The sequence below is a fragment of the Anolis sagrei genome, chromosome 1 (assembly GCF_037176765.1).
Source record: "Anolis sagrei isolate rAnoSag1 chromosome 1, rAnoSag1.mat, whole genome shotgun sequence".
Lineage (NCBI taxonomy): Eukaryota > Metazoa > Chordata > Lepidosauria > Squamata > Dactyloidae > Anolis > Anolis sagrei.
In genome coordinates this window covers 93,162,291-93,178,712 of record NC_090021.1, presented here as the reverse complement: position 1 = coordinate 93,178,712, position 16,422 = coordinate 93,162,291, and the positions used below count along the sequence as shown (strand labels likewise).

Here is a 16,422-nt window from a genome sequence, read left to right as displayed (position 1 = left end):
TTTATTCCCTGAAATATTATTTGTAATAGCCAAAGCTACATGCTATTTTAAAAGCATAATCACATTTTTATGTACATACTATTTAAATATCAGGTTAAGATGGCAGCATGTTAAGATGGCAGCAGAGGAGAAAGTGGGGTTTAGCTCTTTCCCTCCTCTGTGGTCCTAGGAAACATCTCCACCTGCTGCCTCTGGAAATCATTTGCCCCAGGAAAGAAACATGTATAGAAGCCAATTTGGGATGGAAGTAGGAGAGATGGTTACAATTCAAGTATAAAGACGCAAATGCAATTAACAAACACACATGGATAGTTATTCATAGTTCTTGCTCTCACTATCAATGAAATCACATATTGCAGCCTGCTGGAAATATTCAAAATCAGATTTTCAGGTTTGATATTAACTAGTTTTAATCTCCTGGGATCAACAGCCCTGTAAATACTGTTCCTTTTGCCATGGTAATAAAATTAATGCTATGGTCGCCTGAGGCAAGGCAAATATCCTAATAACACTTGCTTCTTGTGTGGGATATATACTATGATCCTGTAACAGTTGCACATGTAAATCTATAAGCAGCAGTGAACAATGGAAACATTGATGCTCTCATAAAGTTCTACAAGCTGTAAAATATTCGAAACTAGCTTAGCTACCCAGCAATGCCCGAGTCAGGTCTTTTGTAACGATAAACTGTTTCATAAACTTCTGCTTCTAAATCATAAGTAAAAGCTGAAAAGCATATTCCAAAGAAAACAGATAAGGTAGCTACCTGGGAAGCCTGTGAAGCTGCCAACAACTAATCAAGAGTGCAGCACACAGACTGGCTCATAGTCCAAGAGTCTGTCATTATATGCAGACTCTTCTGCGTAATGTCCATGCATCATTTAAATGAAGTATTTTAGTCTTCCTCCATATGAACAGGAGCTCACTTTCTGAATAATAAGAATTATATGCCAAGGGAGGCAGGTGAATTGGGACTTTAGGGATACTTAGGTGGGGCATGGCCAAAAAAGTTGGGAACCATTGCTGTACAAGCAGTCAGACAACTGTCATCCATTTCCCATGGCAATGGGTTTTAGGGAACAATAAAAACCGAAGCCAATGCAGGTATGAATGTTGTGTGTATTCTTTGAAGTACATATATCTTCTTTCAAAATAATTTGTTATATTCCAAAACAGGTTCCATTAAAATATTGGTGTTATATAAATTCCACTATGTAACAAAATTTGGGGGGGGGGGGGCTGCTTCTGATGTGAAAGTTTTATTCCTGTTTAATGTTGCAGTACTTACTTTTTTTTGTTCGTATTTGTTGTGAACCGCTGTGAGTCGCCTTCGGGCTGAGAACAGCGGTATATAAGTAAGGTAAATAAATAAATAAATAAATAAATAAATAAATAAAGTGGTTGTTATAACCCAAAAACTTCGTTTTTGTGGCTGCCACAAACTCTGTTGAATTGATTGAGACCCAATGAGATATTCATTGAAAAACTATAGCAACATGTATTGCATGATATCCCACAAAAACAAAATTTTGGTAGTTTAATAAACCTTTTGCACGTTTCTATGATTTTGTACGTTTCCAATTCGGAAATGACATTTATAACCCAGGAACAAAAATCATGTTATATATAGTGTTATGGATGTCATTAGGAAAGCCACAATAAAATATTCTGAAGCATGTTCATATAAAGTGAGTGTTTCTATTCTTCTGTAGCTGAAAAGAAGTGTTAATACTCTTTCATTTTTGCATATTTGTGATTCTATTCGACTGCGAGTGATAATAATGTCATCACTGTGCTCTTTCATATAGCTGTTTATGGCAGTCGTATGGAAGGCAGAGAACTCCTTTTCTCTTTCCATTTATGGAATGAAAGCAGCTTTCCAAGTTAAAATAACTTGTAGGAAATTTAACAGCAGAAACCACAAGAGTACTTTATTTGCAAATACAAATGCTTTTCTTTGGGCCTTACAGTGAATGAATATCTTCTTTCTTCGTGAAGAATACAAACTATTAAAATTATCACAATTCTCTTGACATATCAAACACTATATTGTATATGAATTATACTTGAACAAACTGTATAAACAGGAGAAGCTTTCGGTTACCAATTTTGAAGCTAACAGGCAAAAACCAAGCATTCCAGTCAACTATCAACAGAGAAATCAGTTAATTATTGAAAATGGTTAAAGGTCTGCTTCAGTTGTCTTTTGCTATATTGAGTTACACATGTGAATTTACTTACACATGATCCTACGATCGCCTATATATAAAAACTATATATATACAGACTGTGGGATTGAATGTTTTCTTTTTTATGCATATAAATAGCCCTGAGTCCCCTAAGGGAGTTTATTTATTTATTTATTCATTCATTATTACTATTTTCCATGGAGTACAATAACTAAGACTTAGTTGATATGTTTTTAAAAATGATAGTATACTATTAACATTTTAGCTACAGTTGCAATAGCTACCTGATAACTAATGCAATTCCCCATCCACCTGCAGCGACACGGCTATAAAGTTCTTATATGAAATATGATATTGCCTTCCCTAATTTGCTGGCTGTGAAATTATGAAAGGTTCCAGGAAGGTTAAAATAATAACACGACCAAGTCATGTTGACACATACAAATCCAAATAAAAGTGTTACTTTACTGCATTAGCTTTCATTTAGATGGATGTTCTTAACTTGAGGGCCATGGACACTCTGCAGGTTTAGAGAGTATATGAACTGTGCTCCACCCTTTCCAAAAGGCATTTCTTTGATTTCCATTGTGTTATGAAAATACCATATCTTCCTGTTTAAACCATGTGGTACCCTGCCTTGAGCCTATTATTATTATATATTATTATTATTATACGAAATCCAGCACATAGATCTCGTTTGCTGTGACAGTAAAATAATAATAATCCCACAGTTCTTCCAATGAAGTCAAAATTTGTGACTTTGTTCCTCCATTCTTTACCTTCACAAAACTTTGTGAAAGAATGTGATTGGTTCACCTGAAAGAAAGGGATGAACCAAAAATTACCCCAACGATGTGTCATCAAAAGAGAAGCCCTTCTCAACGGTGGCAGTGCAGCTACAGAACACTTCCCCCTTGAGATAGCTGCATTAGATGATAACACAACTGTATTTCTTTATTGCTTATCAAGAAAAATGCCTAAAATAAAATGCCAACTAGGGTTGTTCAGTCTTGACACAAAGCCTAAGTCTAACAAGTTCTTCACTTCCTACATCACCAGGCTGTCTTCTCTCTCTCTTTAAAATTAAGGAAATAGACCAGAGCCCAATCTGAAACTGGATCTGCTGTGAGTGTTTCTCTCAAGTCTTTGTTGGAGATATTCTTAAATAGCTTTAACCTAACAACTCTTAATCCTTTCTAACTATACCACAACATGTGTGAAGATGACAAAACTTGGAAAGGTTACTTTTTTGGACCACGACTCCACTCCACTGTGTTTCCAGCTAAAATTCTAGAATTAATTTTCCTAGTCTCTGGCAACTGCTCTTACTATAAATCAGAGAATTTCCACAAATCTGATCAATAGCAGATCGGCAGGGCCTCTAAAAGAGACCTTTCTAACTATGGATGCTCAAATTCTTTTCAAGTGGAAACGTTCTATAACAAAGCTACAGTTCCTCCCCAACATGGCTATTACATTTACCACTATCAAGTGAAGCCAGTAGCTTAAAACTACTACATCAGTTTCAAAACATATACAACAGGATACAATAGCTTTGGCTTATGACTTGCTACCCCTTTCAGTTTTGTCCTACAATAAAAATCTTTAATGATGCAGTACTTTGCTTCAAAGCCAAGGCCACTTCATAGGTTTTCTAATATAACTCTTAGTTCTCTTAGTCAGAAAGGCACACTTAATCATTGCATGGTGCCCTATTTTCAGGGCACAAGATAAATAGCCCTTCTCATTGCTGTTACTCTTTTAAAAACATAAACCTGTCAGCATATTCTCCTGCATCAATCTTCTTTTCTCTCAGAATCCCAAGTTCCGACAGGCTGTCCTCATAGAGTTCACCTTCTAAACTATATAATATTAGAAAGACTTCTGTGATATGAAAGTGTAACTGACTGAAAACATGAAAAGATCCATATGAATGTGACTATGTGTGTACATACCTGCCTTCAAGTCGCAACTTGATTTATAACAACAATCCCATCTTAGGTTTTCTTAGGCAAGGAATACCCAAAAGTGGTTTTACCAGGTTGGAATACAGCCTACAGCACCTGGTATCCTACAGCAGTCTACCATCCAAGGATTAACTATGGTAACCTTGTTAGATCCCAAGATTTGCTGCCTTTAGAGCAGTGGTTCCCAACCTTTGGGCCTCCAGGTGTTTAGGACTTCACATCCCAGAAATCCCAGCCAGCTTATCAGCTTACCTGGAGGCCCAAAGGTTGGGAACCACTGCTTTAGAGCACAGTGGTTCCCAACCTGTGCTCCATGGAGCCCTAAGAGTACCGCATGCAATTCCCAGGGGGTCAATGGCTGCTTCAGCATAAAAAATATTGAATGAGATTAAAGAAGAAACAAAAAGCAGAATCAAAATAAGAAAATCAGGGAATGTATCTCTTTACATTCCCTTACTCTCTATCCCCTCTTCCTCCCTTTGTAACAGTATTCCTAAACAACATTAACATGTAAGACAGGATAGGTCTAAAGGGCTCTGCCATAGAAACTGATTCTAAAAATGGCTCAGTGTGTCAAAAAGATTGGGAACCACTGCTTTAAAGTATTTAGGCCCTTGACTAGGGGATGCATTTGTTTTATAAATTAGCCAGAAAATCTGTGTTTTGGGTTAGCTATAAGACAACCCCATGATATTCATGGGGTCGCCATACATTAAGAGGAAACTTAAAGGTACATATACACACATACAAGTAAAGATAGTCAAAATACAAAAATAATAAAATATTCAATTTTAAGTTAAAAATAAGTCTAAATGCTTGATTTTAGAGTAATACATGGGAAAATCAAAAATACTGTCATGCAAACACAACTAGGCAATAAAACTTTGTAGGGATGCTACATGACTTTGAATATAAAGGCAGTGGAGATTTGTACTATTTATTTATAAACATGCAAGTATATTAGAAAATAAAGAAACCCTTTAAGGAAGGCAGCACAGTTTTTTATTTCAAAATCAGATCCCCAAATAGAATGCGATAATCTGAATGATGCTTCAGTCATTTCAGAACTAGGTTTAAACTGTTTATCTGCCCTCCTATCTGCTAAATGGTATAGCTAACACTGATGAATATGACATTTCAAAAGTTAGAAAAGGGTGTTCAAGTAATCAGATGAAAAATATGTTTTTTACAAACTCTTTTTCAGACATTGGAATGTTACTTTTAAAATAAATAATGAAAGTTGTACTTCAAAAGCACTAAAAAAGATTTTAAATTGCAATTTGCTAGGAATAATTATCTACATTATTTGAATTAAAAAGTAATAGGGATGATTTTTTGTTCTTTAAAAAATCCAGAAGGTCAATACATCCTGTAATTATAAACGTGATAACAAATTACAGCTAAGAAGTCAAATCATCCACTTTCACATTATAGTCTCAATAGAATTTAATCATGCTCAATTATTGTGAAAACATACATTAAAATCATCTTTATTTTAAATTTGTTTATTTAAAGCTCTGCTCCCACTGATAAATGTCAACCAACTATAATAAATCATTAAAAAAAACCACTGGCAAATCACAGATTGATCTTCAAGCATCAACAGGACACAAAATTGTCCAAGAATTCGGTTTACATGATTCCATAGTTTAATTATTAAAGTATGAACATCACTAGATATCAGCAACATATCTAAACATTCTTTTCTAATTTGTGCCTTACTTAGTTCAAACACTAAAATTACTAACCAAATTCCATTTTCTTAGTGAGGCCCCTTCCACACTGCTGAATAAAATTCCACATTCTCTGCTATGAACTGGAATATATGGCAATGTGGAATCAGATAACCCAGTTCAATGCAGATATTGTGGGATTTTTTGCCTTAATATTCTGAGATATAGAGCTGTGTGGAAGGGCCCAGTGAGAAGAGATTTAAAACTGTACACATCTTTACCATTATTTAAATCTGGGGGGGGGGGGGGGGAATCAAATCAAAATGAACAGGCACAGTCAATTATGTTCTAAATAAACATGGACTGATCCATAAGATTAGGTAAGAAATCAGGATGTTCATATGTAGCTTTCCTTATATCAGGGGAAGGCGAGTGCCAAAGTATTGGGATACACAATTGAAGTGGGTCAAATTCTTGAGGACCACTTTTATTGAAGTGTTTTGGAGTTTAACAGGTATCGTTTGGAGATAACTAGCATATGTACCTGGCATTGCCGAGGTATGCATTTTCTGAATATAGGATTCTGTGAAGAACAGAATTACTCCCTGTGTTTTGCCATCTTAAAGACTCCTTTCTCCCTTCTTCAGCTTGCTTCTATCCTTGCCTGGTCCTCTGAGAGTAATAATTGACTGTTTATAATATTCCTGTTTGTTTACAGCTGGAGCATCACTAATTTCTGTTCTATGCTCAAGTTGAAAAATGGCAACATATAAATGACTTTCACCTTTAAATTCATAAGAGTATTTAATAACAGGAAAGAGTAAAGCAATTCATAAGATAAATATTTGCACTGTTATTCAACTTCTCTATGAATATACAAATATAATCCAAATTATTCTTAAACAATTAAGAATCAAAGCACTTACTAAGTCTCTGTGAAGCACCCAGTTTGCATGGAGATAATGGATTCCATCAAGAATCTGATAAAGTAGTGATTTGACCATGGATCTTGGCAACTGCATGGGTTTTTTGTTTGCTTTAGAGGCACGGTGGAACTTGATAATATGCTGGAAATAAAAAGAAGACAAACATGAAAGTAGCTTGTAAGAATAAATTTCTCATACAATAGCAGTGTAGAAATTAAAAGCCTTTTAGCTTTGGAATCTAAAATGGCAGGCAAGTATTTTTTTAAAAAAATGCTTTTATAAGTAATATTTCTGAAAATAAACAGAGGAAACTGAACTTTCAAGTTGCTTGGATTGTAATGTATTTTATGTTAAGATGTGCTTTTTACTGACAGTTTTACAGTTTCAATGCAATTGTCTCACAGTTTTAAATAAATTCCATAATGATTTAGCATTAAACTTCTCTCTCTCTCTCTCTCTTCATGGAGACTTTAGATCTGTGCTTAAGAATTCCAAAACTTAATATCCAAACCTGAGAAATGTTTTGCTTTGCTTATATTAAATATTAAAAATTCAGTCAAGTATAGTCCTAAAGAAAATTTTACTTTAGGACTATATTTGGCTGAATTTTACATATCTCACACCTAAAAGTAACAGTATAGACTTATTGAGAAATTATTTTACTGCTATAAATGAAATTTAAATTTTACTGTATTTTGCCTCAGTCCTCACGTGGCATGAATTGGGATTCTCCCAGTCCAACTGAATATCAACAGAAATAACCTTTGATAAAATATGTAGGCCTATGACTCCAACCTTGTCATTTTTCCTGTATGATTTTTAACAGCTGTCTCCTGATGAAAAGCTGGTAGAGGTTTGAAAGCTTATATGGAATGTCTTGGACGTTTGGCCAACAAAGGCGCCCTTCTTTTGTGGACTTTATTTTATTTTACTGTATGGTCAACACAACTACCCCTGAGTATAATTAGCATAAGAAAAAAAGATATTCAATTCTCTGTCTGAATATATACCAGTTATTAGGGAGAAGGAAAGTTACGAGCTATGGAAAAATGGAAGTAATGCATGTTGATTGAGACTGAGATTTGTAATAAATGAAATAACTTCAGCCTTAGCTCAGTCCAGACTTGCCTTTAGCTGTTCGGCATTTAACAACAATTTCAAGGCTTCCTTCTAAACTGAACTTCAGTTTCTAAGGAATGGCAAAAGAATAAAGAATAGCCTAGGATGAAAGATACTAAAGCATGATATTTCTGAAGACCTAGGGCAGAAATTACTTTGTTAGAATCATCCAACCTCAACAGAAAAAAGGGTTAAATCTGAAGCATAGCTTGTCACAGATTAGCCTCAACTCCACTTTCCAATTTGGTGACATATGGAATTGTAAAGCACAGAAGGACTAGTGTTGTAGTTCAGCGTGATGGTAACGTTACTACTACTGGTAGAAGGGAGAAGAGGTCTGCGCAGGAGTTAGAGGAGGAACAACAGCGGAAGCGCATTAGGGAAATAATCATGGCCCCAAGTGATTCTGACACGTTTGAGGGCTTCTCCGATTGTGCAATGGGGGATGGGGAGTAAAGAGGGCTACTCGCGATCCGGAGTCCGATGAGGAGCTTCAGAGGAAGCGCATCCAGAAATACTTAGTGCTCCTACAGAGGACGAGGATTTCATGGGGTTTGAAAGGAGTGATGTGTCCGGGAGTGATATGGGAGAGGAGGAGGAACTGGATTGGACCCGTGTTCAACAGATTAGGGACATTTGTAACCAACCCACCTCCAGTGATGAATTTGAGGGGTTCACAGGGGATTGGCAACCGGGGAGCACTTGGCAAGATCTAAGTCTTGGCAGACGCTGGCAGAAATGGAGAGATGCACGCTCGGGTTAAGCTGCGGGGATGGAGGCAGCTGAGAGCGATGAGGAAAGGGTGGGGAGCTCATCATCCTCTAATGAGGAACTATAAGATAAAAGTGGGTTCAAAACGTATGGCTCTTTGCAGAAGGCAAAGTGTCTTTATGGGACATAAATCTTTGTTACTGCCAACTCTCGAGCATGGGTCCTTGGGCTACAAATTCCTGTGTTCCTGTGATTCTTGCATTCCAGTGTTTACATTACCCTACGGCTTGACCACGGACCAGTTTGACCAACGCGTTTGGCTTTTTAGACGTAAGACATTGCTAACCTCGTGATTGAACATTGCATTGTTTTGGGACTTCGTTTTCTACCTTTTGTGACTGTGTTTTTGAACTATACAAACTTTGAAGCAGATTGCTGAACTTTGTATTTAACCCGGTGATATTTTTGTTGTTGGTATCGCTTTGTTTTTGATGCCAGATTGCTGCTCTGACTCTTTGCACTGAAGTTAAGTGCTTTGAAAGACTATTTTTGCATAATAAAGCTGTGTTTGAACTCTTTATCTTGTGTTTGGCTCTACTTAAGGCTTCTTGGTCTTGACAACTAGACATACTAAAGTGCTCTAGCCCCATTCCATATACACTGGAGTCTCACAACAAACTGAAGCTTAATACTAGGAACCAGACTTTCCTCTATTACCACAGAAACCCACTCTTCCTTTGTCACTTTTCACTCATAGTCAGAATTATATGTATGCTAAGTTCAGTCTTCTTCCCTCTTAACCAAGGTTTGCAGACTTTATTCAGACCCATTTAACTTGGTTACATTATTACCCTGGTGACCACCCATAACCAATTAAAAAAGACATATTAAGCCCAACAAGAAAAGAGAGAGCAAAATTCATGGCAAAGAATAAAAGGATGAGAAACAGGAAAGAAAGTATTAATTTGAGTCTTACTTGCAGAGAGTGATTTGCAGGGAGTTAGCATTACATTCACACTACTTGGTCAGACTTCTGTACATTTAGGATTAAGAATAAGATCTCAAAGGAAAGGGAGACCAATACTCTTTGGTCTATGTCTCTCAGAATCTCTAGCAGTATGAGCACCATAAAACTGGAGGAACCTGGGAATTGTAATACAATAAAGTATTTTTTCCAAACTCTGGTCCTAACGAATTCCTCACAGTTAGAGTTTAAATAGCAGGCACAACTATTAAAGAGTGAAGCAGAATTACACACTTTTCATAGGAAAATAATTTTCGGAAGAAATGCCTCAGCAGTATACAATGTTTCTGCACTACTACCTCAAACTGAGAGAAACTACACAACTGATGCCTTCAAGAAATAGGATTACTTATTAATTAAAGATTTAACCTGCTAAGTGCCCAGCACATAAAATTTCTTACTTTAGAATATAAATTAAGACTCAAGAACTTAATATTCACATAACTGTTCAGCAGATTTAAAAACCCTTTAAGTACTAAGAACATATAGATCACAGTACTGATAATTCAAAATACAGTATGCCTAAGGTTGTTCTCCATTTCCTTTGGTATGCAATCATAATAAAGATAGAGAAAGAGCCAATAAATGTATACAATGCCTTAAAATCCCATAGTGAGGAACTGCCTATACTTGTTTCTTGGAAAAGTATTTCCATTTAGACCCTGGAGAAATTATTATTTTCTGAGAGAAAATATGAGAGAATTGATTAATATTACAGGTAGTATATTGACAAATCAAATGTGGAGGTTTCTGCATTTTTACTGCTACAGCCTATCTCTCCTTTCCATCTAAACCGAAAGACTGGATGAGAGTGAACAAACTGAAGTTAAGTCAAGACAAAATTTGAGGTATTCCTAGTTAGTTGCAAGTCAGATCAGGTAATAGGAACTGAACCTAAACCTATGCTGAATACCGGCACATTCCCTCTGAAAACCCAGATTCGCAATTTGAGTGTTCTCCTGAAATAAACTGAACCTGAATGTTCAAATTTGAGAGTGGCCAGAAATGCTTTCACACAATTAAAACTAGTATGCCAACTGCATCCATTTCTTATGATTTCTGGCTTGGCCAAAATGATATATGCCTTATTTACAGCCTGTATGAATTACTGTAATGTGCTTTATGTGGAGCTCTGCACTTAAAATTTGTTATGTTGGGCAAGTTTGCTCTAGATGCATCATTGGTGGGGTTCAGTGTGCTCTCTGGCTGTAGGGTAAACTACAACTCCCACTATGTGTAGTCAGTTAGGATATTGGAGTTGTAGGTACTGGGATTTATAATGAGCACTCTGGACTCCACCAAAGATGGAATTGGACCAAACTTGGCACACAGAGCCCCCATGACTGTTTCTCCGGTTGTGAGTGAACTACAACTCCCAGAGAGGAAGGCTAGTTCCCCCAAAACCCCTCAACTGGATGGACTTGGACCAAACTTGACACACAGAACCCCCATGACTAGCTCAAATGTCCAGGCCAATTCCCCTCAAAACCCACCAATATTCAAATTTGGGCATATCAGACATGCATGCCAAGTTTGGTCCAGACCCATCACTGTTTGGATTCATAGTACACTCTGGATGTAGGTGAACTACAACTCCTATAAATACACCCAAAGACCTCCAGTAATTTTTGTTTGTCATGGGGGTTCTGTGTGACTAGTTAGTTCCAGGTCCATTGTTGGTGGAGTTCATAGTGCTCTTAGATTGCAGATGAACTCATTACCTACAGCTCCTATAAATCATGATGAATTCTCCCCAAACCTCCCTAGTATGTTCAGTTGCTGAACAATTCCTCTGTTTGTTGTGTGCTATAGAAAAGAATAGGAAAAGCTTAAGGGAGAGGCAGTGGGCAGGGTCATGCAAAATCCACACCAATGGAGAAAGAAACACTGGGATGTTTGTGGTGGAGGAAAAACAAGAAAATCTAGGATGAAATTGTCCCTATATAAAAGTCTTCACTTGGGTGGTGGGCAGTATTGAGTTTGTGGAGGACAATGGTATTATTATTATTATTATTATCACAGTCTTCAACATAGGAGATTTTTTAGCTTAGATATATTTTGAATAATGAACAAAGATATCTGCCTGCATAAGTTAGCAACATTCTCTTGATTTCCCCATCCAACTGCAGCCCCTTCACCTAATATCAAGCCATTTCAGAAAGTTTCTTAGTCGTCAAAACTGGTTTTTGGGGAAACGCAGTGAGTTACTGTGAAGCAAGGAGTAGGAAAAGACCTACTGAACAAGGGACATTCTAAATTTCTATCGCTGGATTCAACTCTTAAATATTTGTGTATTTTTTCATATTTTCTCATGGCAAAAGTATGATCCCAGCTTCATCTTGCCTTTAGACTGGATGAGAACATTTTATACCTCACCTGATTCATGACCACTTAAATTGGTTCTTCAAATATATACACTGCACTTACATCTTACATTTTGCCAACACGCTTAAGGCAGCACACATGGTTCTCCTCCCATTTTATCCTCACAACAATCCTCTGAGAGAAATAGTGACTAGCCCAAAATTAATGACCGAGATTTCATGGTTGGATTTCTGTATCACTAGGCCCACTCCAAACACTATACCATGTTGGATCTCAATATGAACTATAAATACAGCTCAGGATATTGTCTTCTCCATCCTAAAATCAACTGATACAAATCAATTTTTAGCACAGAGCATGCAAGGTAGAATTATGCCAAGAATGTAAGTGATCCTCATGAATGAAACATGTCTCTAAACATGTGGATTTTAAAGCTGATTTTTTGAAGGAGTAGAGTGAAGGAGCTTTACATACGTTAATTGGGAGGCTGTTCCAAGTATTAGAGGCAGCATGGAAAGAGACAAAGTTGGGAGTGAGCGAAAACACAATGGGGAAATAGGGGTGGATGCTTTAGGACAAATGACGAAGGGGGAATTATTCAAAAGATAAGGGATAAAGTTTTGGCTATCACCCAATTTCAGATACTCCAAGTGAAACAAATATTTCTAAAAAAAACTCTCTAGGTTCAAAAACAGATAGCATAAAATAGTTTATGGCTGTGTCTATAACAACATTTTCTCACACAATATTTCATTGATAAAGTTCTTCATTCGTCCCAATTTTCCCCCTCATAACTTTGAACTTCTCCTTTCAAGAACGTCATGGTCCCTAAAGGCTGGACAAGTGCAATTATATCTTTTTCCCTATAGACCATTCAGTATTTTACACATATAGAGACTGTGAGGAGAAGAACAGAGGTGGAGACAGGAAGGCTATTGCTAGATTTAAGACGTTGGAGTTTCCAGATTCTGGCATTCAAATTTAGTGTTACCACACAACCAAAATAACAAAAATGATTTTCCTGGTGAAAGCTGAGGGTTTAAGGCAGTGGTAAACAACAAGCATGGCATATAATTCTGGATCAATTTATATTAATTCATAAGTATGGGGTTTATTCTTCACAGAGCAGTCCAATGTAGCTCAGTGTGACCTGACCAAGGAGACAGGTCCAATTATGTGGTTGCTTCCTCACAACAAGTTCACTCTGTAATATGGGGGGAAATGTTTTCCTGTTAAGAAACCCTTGAATTGGTCCCATATATACATATGTGAAAAAGCATTGGGTTATAAGATCATGGCAATTTTGCTCTTTCCACTAAGCTTAGATTTGGACATCTGTAAAAAAAACTTCATCCTCTATAATGAGATGCATGATTTAGTTCAAGAAAATCACAAAGTGAAGCATCAACAGTTCAAATGACAAATGAATGAAAATACTGAAAGTGTTTATATGAAAATTGTTAGTAAAGAGAAAGCCTCGAAGAGTGATAAAGTTCTGGCGTGTTGCATGGAAAGAGACATGAAAAGCTAGACAAAACACAGTGAAAGAAGCACACTTTGTGTTATGACTACATAATAGGCAGCCAGCAAGCAAACCAAAAAAGTGGCTGGTTGTATGAGAACTTTTAAAGCTCTGCAAATTGGCTCTTCGAGCGTATTTATTTTAGCAGCAAAACATTATTTTGTGGTTGCTCTTAGAAAGCTAGTAAACTCAATCAAAGTAGAGGGTGTATACATATAAAATGGAAGTTATTTGTAATGAAACTTACATTTTTTAGCTATGAGGTATACATTCATTCTTTATGTAATTAATTGTGATGAGTAAAACTTCAAAAGTAAGTGGGTGCAAATTAGTAAATCTGTAAGAACAAGTCCACCAAATGAAATTATAAGGCACATGCAGTAGCATGAAATCTCACAACTTTACATCATTTTGATCCAAGTTTATTTTTTTACTTTGAACATGTTGGGCATGTATTTTCTCTGGCAGTACATATTATTTCCATAATGGATTTTGATCATCTCTACCACTGTAAACAACACAGAAATTTGTCATGGTCAAATGTAACATTTATGTTAGAATAATCTTAATTCAGTATAATTTCAAATGATCTGACAGGGCAAAGATTTTAAAAGTACTTATGCTGAAAATTTGTCGCAAAACTGCTAAAAGCATATGTTTGACAGAAGAATTCAGGAATATACAACTATGGTACATATTAAATCCCAGCTTCAATACAATATCTGAAAAAACTTTAATATACATCTGCCATACTACACATAAGAATGCTTTGCAAACTTTGAATTTATAGAACACCGTTTGAGATCAAACTACATACCTTTCAAAAATCTGTGATATGATCTTCTAAAGTTTCCTTTTTTGCTTTAAAGGCAGATACTGAGGCCCCCTTTCCCAGATTCTGTCTTCTGCTTTCAATCTCATCAAAACCTGTAATCTGTCCCCATTAATTAAAAAATCTGATGACAGATACACAGCCAAATATCTCCTGAGTCTTTCCTCTTTTTGAACCAATGTGTTGTGAATATAGAAGCAAGAGTCCGATGAACAACCAAAAAATAGGCGATTAAACTTCTCCATTTCCAAAAAAAATAGTTAATTTTAAATGCCATTCTTATTTGTTAAAAGGAAGAAAACAAATAGGGGGAAGGAAAGTAAGTCTCCATTTTTCAGTTATAAAATGAAAAAAGTACTGGTACATAAAAATGACAAAACGTTGTAATTTATTTTGATTTCAAGAATCACATTTTTGCCCTTAAGGCACACTTTTAGAGCCCCTACCAAACAACTAGAAAATCCAAACTGTTATTATTAAAATGAAAACTTACCCACAAATCATGTTCAGCATAATCAAACAGTAGCCACACCTTTCTGTCACTATGAGAAAGGAAAACCTTCTGCAATGCAATCACATTAGGATGCTTCAGTTCTCGCAAAAGCTGCAAGTGAAGAGACAGAGATCATAAATATTTCTGCCCTTACAAATAGACCATTTTCATTTAATTTCCCAGAACATATATATGTTATCCATGCATGTCAGGAGAATTTCAGCAGATGAATGAAACACATCTTGACTCAAACTGGCTTACAGACAATCCATGAAGCAACAAAGGATCATAATGAAGTTCTAGTTCCTTAGTTAGGAAGCTTAATAGAGGATGGTATTCAAGCTGAGTTTCAATTATTTGGTTTGAAATTTCAAGGAAACAGTAATCCTAGCTCTTGCAAAAAAATCCTCTAATTTCATCAACTCAAAAGACTATATTCTCTCTAGGCAAAACCATTTTGGATACTACATATTGATAGTTCATATCCGAGCAATAAGGGCACATCCAAAGACTGGTGGAGACATGGGACAAGTGACATTCATATTCTCTCTCTCTCCTTCTAATACACAGAGGTGCATTCATAGAGAAATACATAACCCCCCTAAAACACTCCAATGGAGGCTTATTAAAATCTGATTGGGGGGAGGGGGAGAGTAAAATCTATTTTTTCCAATTGCACAAATAAGATTAGCAGTAGGGAACATCTCCAGTCATGGAGACTATATCAATCTTGTCAGAGTAGAGCAGACATCCAATGGGTTATATCTATTCCACAGACTGGAGGTTCTTTATTCCTCTCTAATATGACACAGTATTTTTTGTGTTGGTAAGTCAATGAGACAAAACTAGCTTATCTTCCTGAAACCTGTTGTTGTTCATTCGTTCAGTCGTCTCTGACTCTTCGTGACCTCCTGAAACCTACTCAATGCTATAAATCTGTACCAGCAATATTTTCTCATTTTGCACAAAAGTCAGCTGGAAACTTTTTCTCAGAATCTCTGTTTTTTCGTATCGCTGGCTTCTCCACTGTTCAATAAAGAAGATAATGATGCTGCTGTTAGACAAACCTTTCTGTTATAAACTCTATTCACTTAACAATAAGTTGCATCTAAAGTTCCCATTCTCAAAGAATGACTGCACTCCTTGTACCAGAGTGTTGTGCGAGAAAAGTAAGACATTATACTCTGTTTGTGCAATTTCTTGCACAAGTAAAAAATATAACTACCACAGAAGCTCCCTATTGCAACACTGCTTAATTCTATAAGCAGTCCAGATGGCTATTTTCCTTTATGTTATTATTCTTGGGACCAGCCCCTAAGCACTCAGTTTGTACAACAGTATTTATAAGTCAAATGCAGAAAGCTGAAAACTGTATCTGCACAATTGTGGAAAAAACAGCATGAAGCAGCCAAGTGGAAAAGAAATACGAAAGAAATACTACGTGTTGCTATCTACTTTTGTTCAGACATGCATATGAATGCTTACATGTATCCAACAAACTAGAAAATATTGGGAATTTTTTTCCAGAGGCATGGCACATACTTGGCAGATTATGCACTGTGCTAAAGTTGTTAAATGAACTCACAAACAAGGATTAAGAATGAGCAATGCAAGTTTTATTCTATGACATCTTAGCACAAC

General features: G+C 36.3%; 1 protein-coding gene across 1 annotated transcript in view; it reads right to left on the bottom strand.

Annotated features, from left to right (window-relative positions):
• Positions 1-16,422, bottom strand: part of CDK19 (cyclin dependent kinase 19) — a 114,206-nt gene that overhangs the window by 51,043 nt on the left and 46,741 nt on the right. The window contains exons 3-4 of the mRNA XM_060753169.2: positions 14,782-14,892; positions 6,756-6,896 (exon numbers count right to left, since the gene is read on the bottom strand). Coding sequence (XP_060609152.1) covers positions 6,756-6,896; positions 14,782-14,892 — 252 coding nt within the window. The remainder of the gene's footprint in view (positions 1-6,755; positions 6,897-14,781; positions 14,893-16,422) is intronic.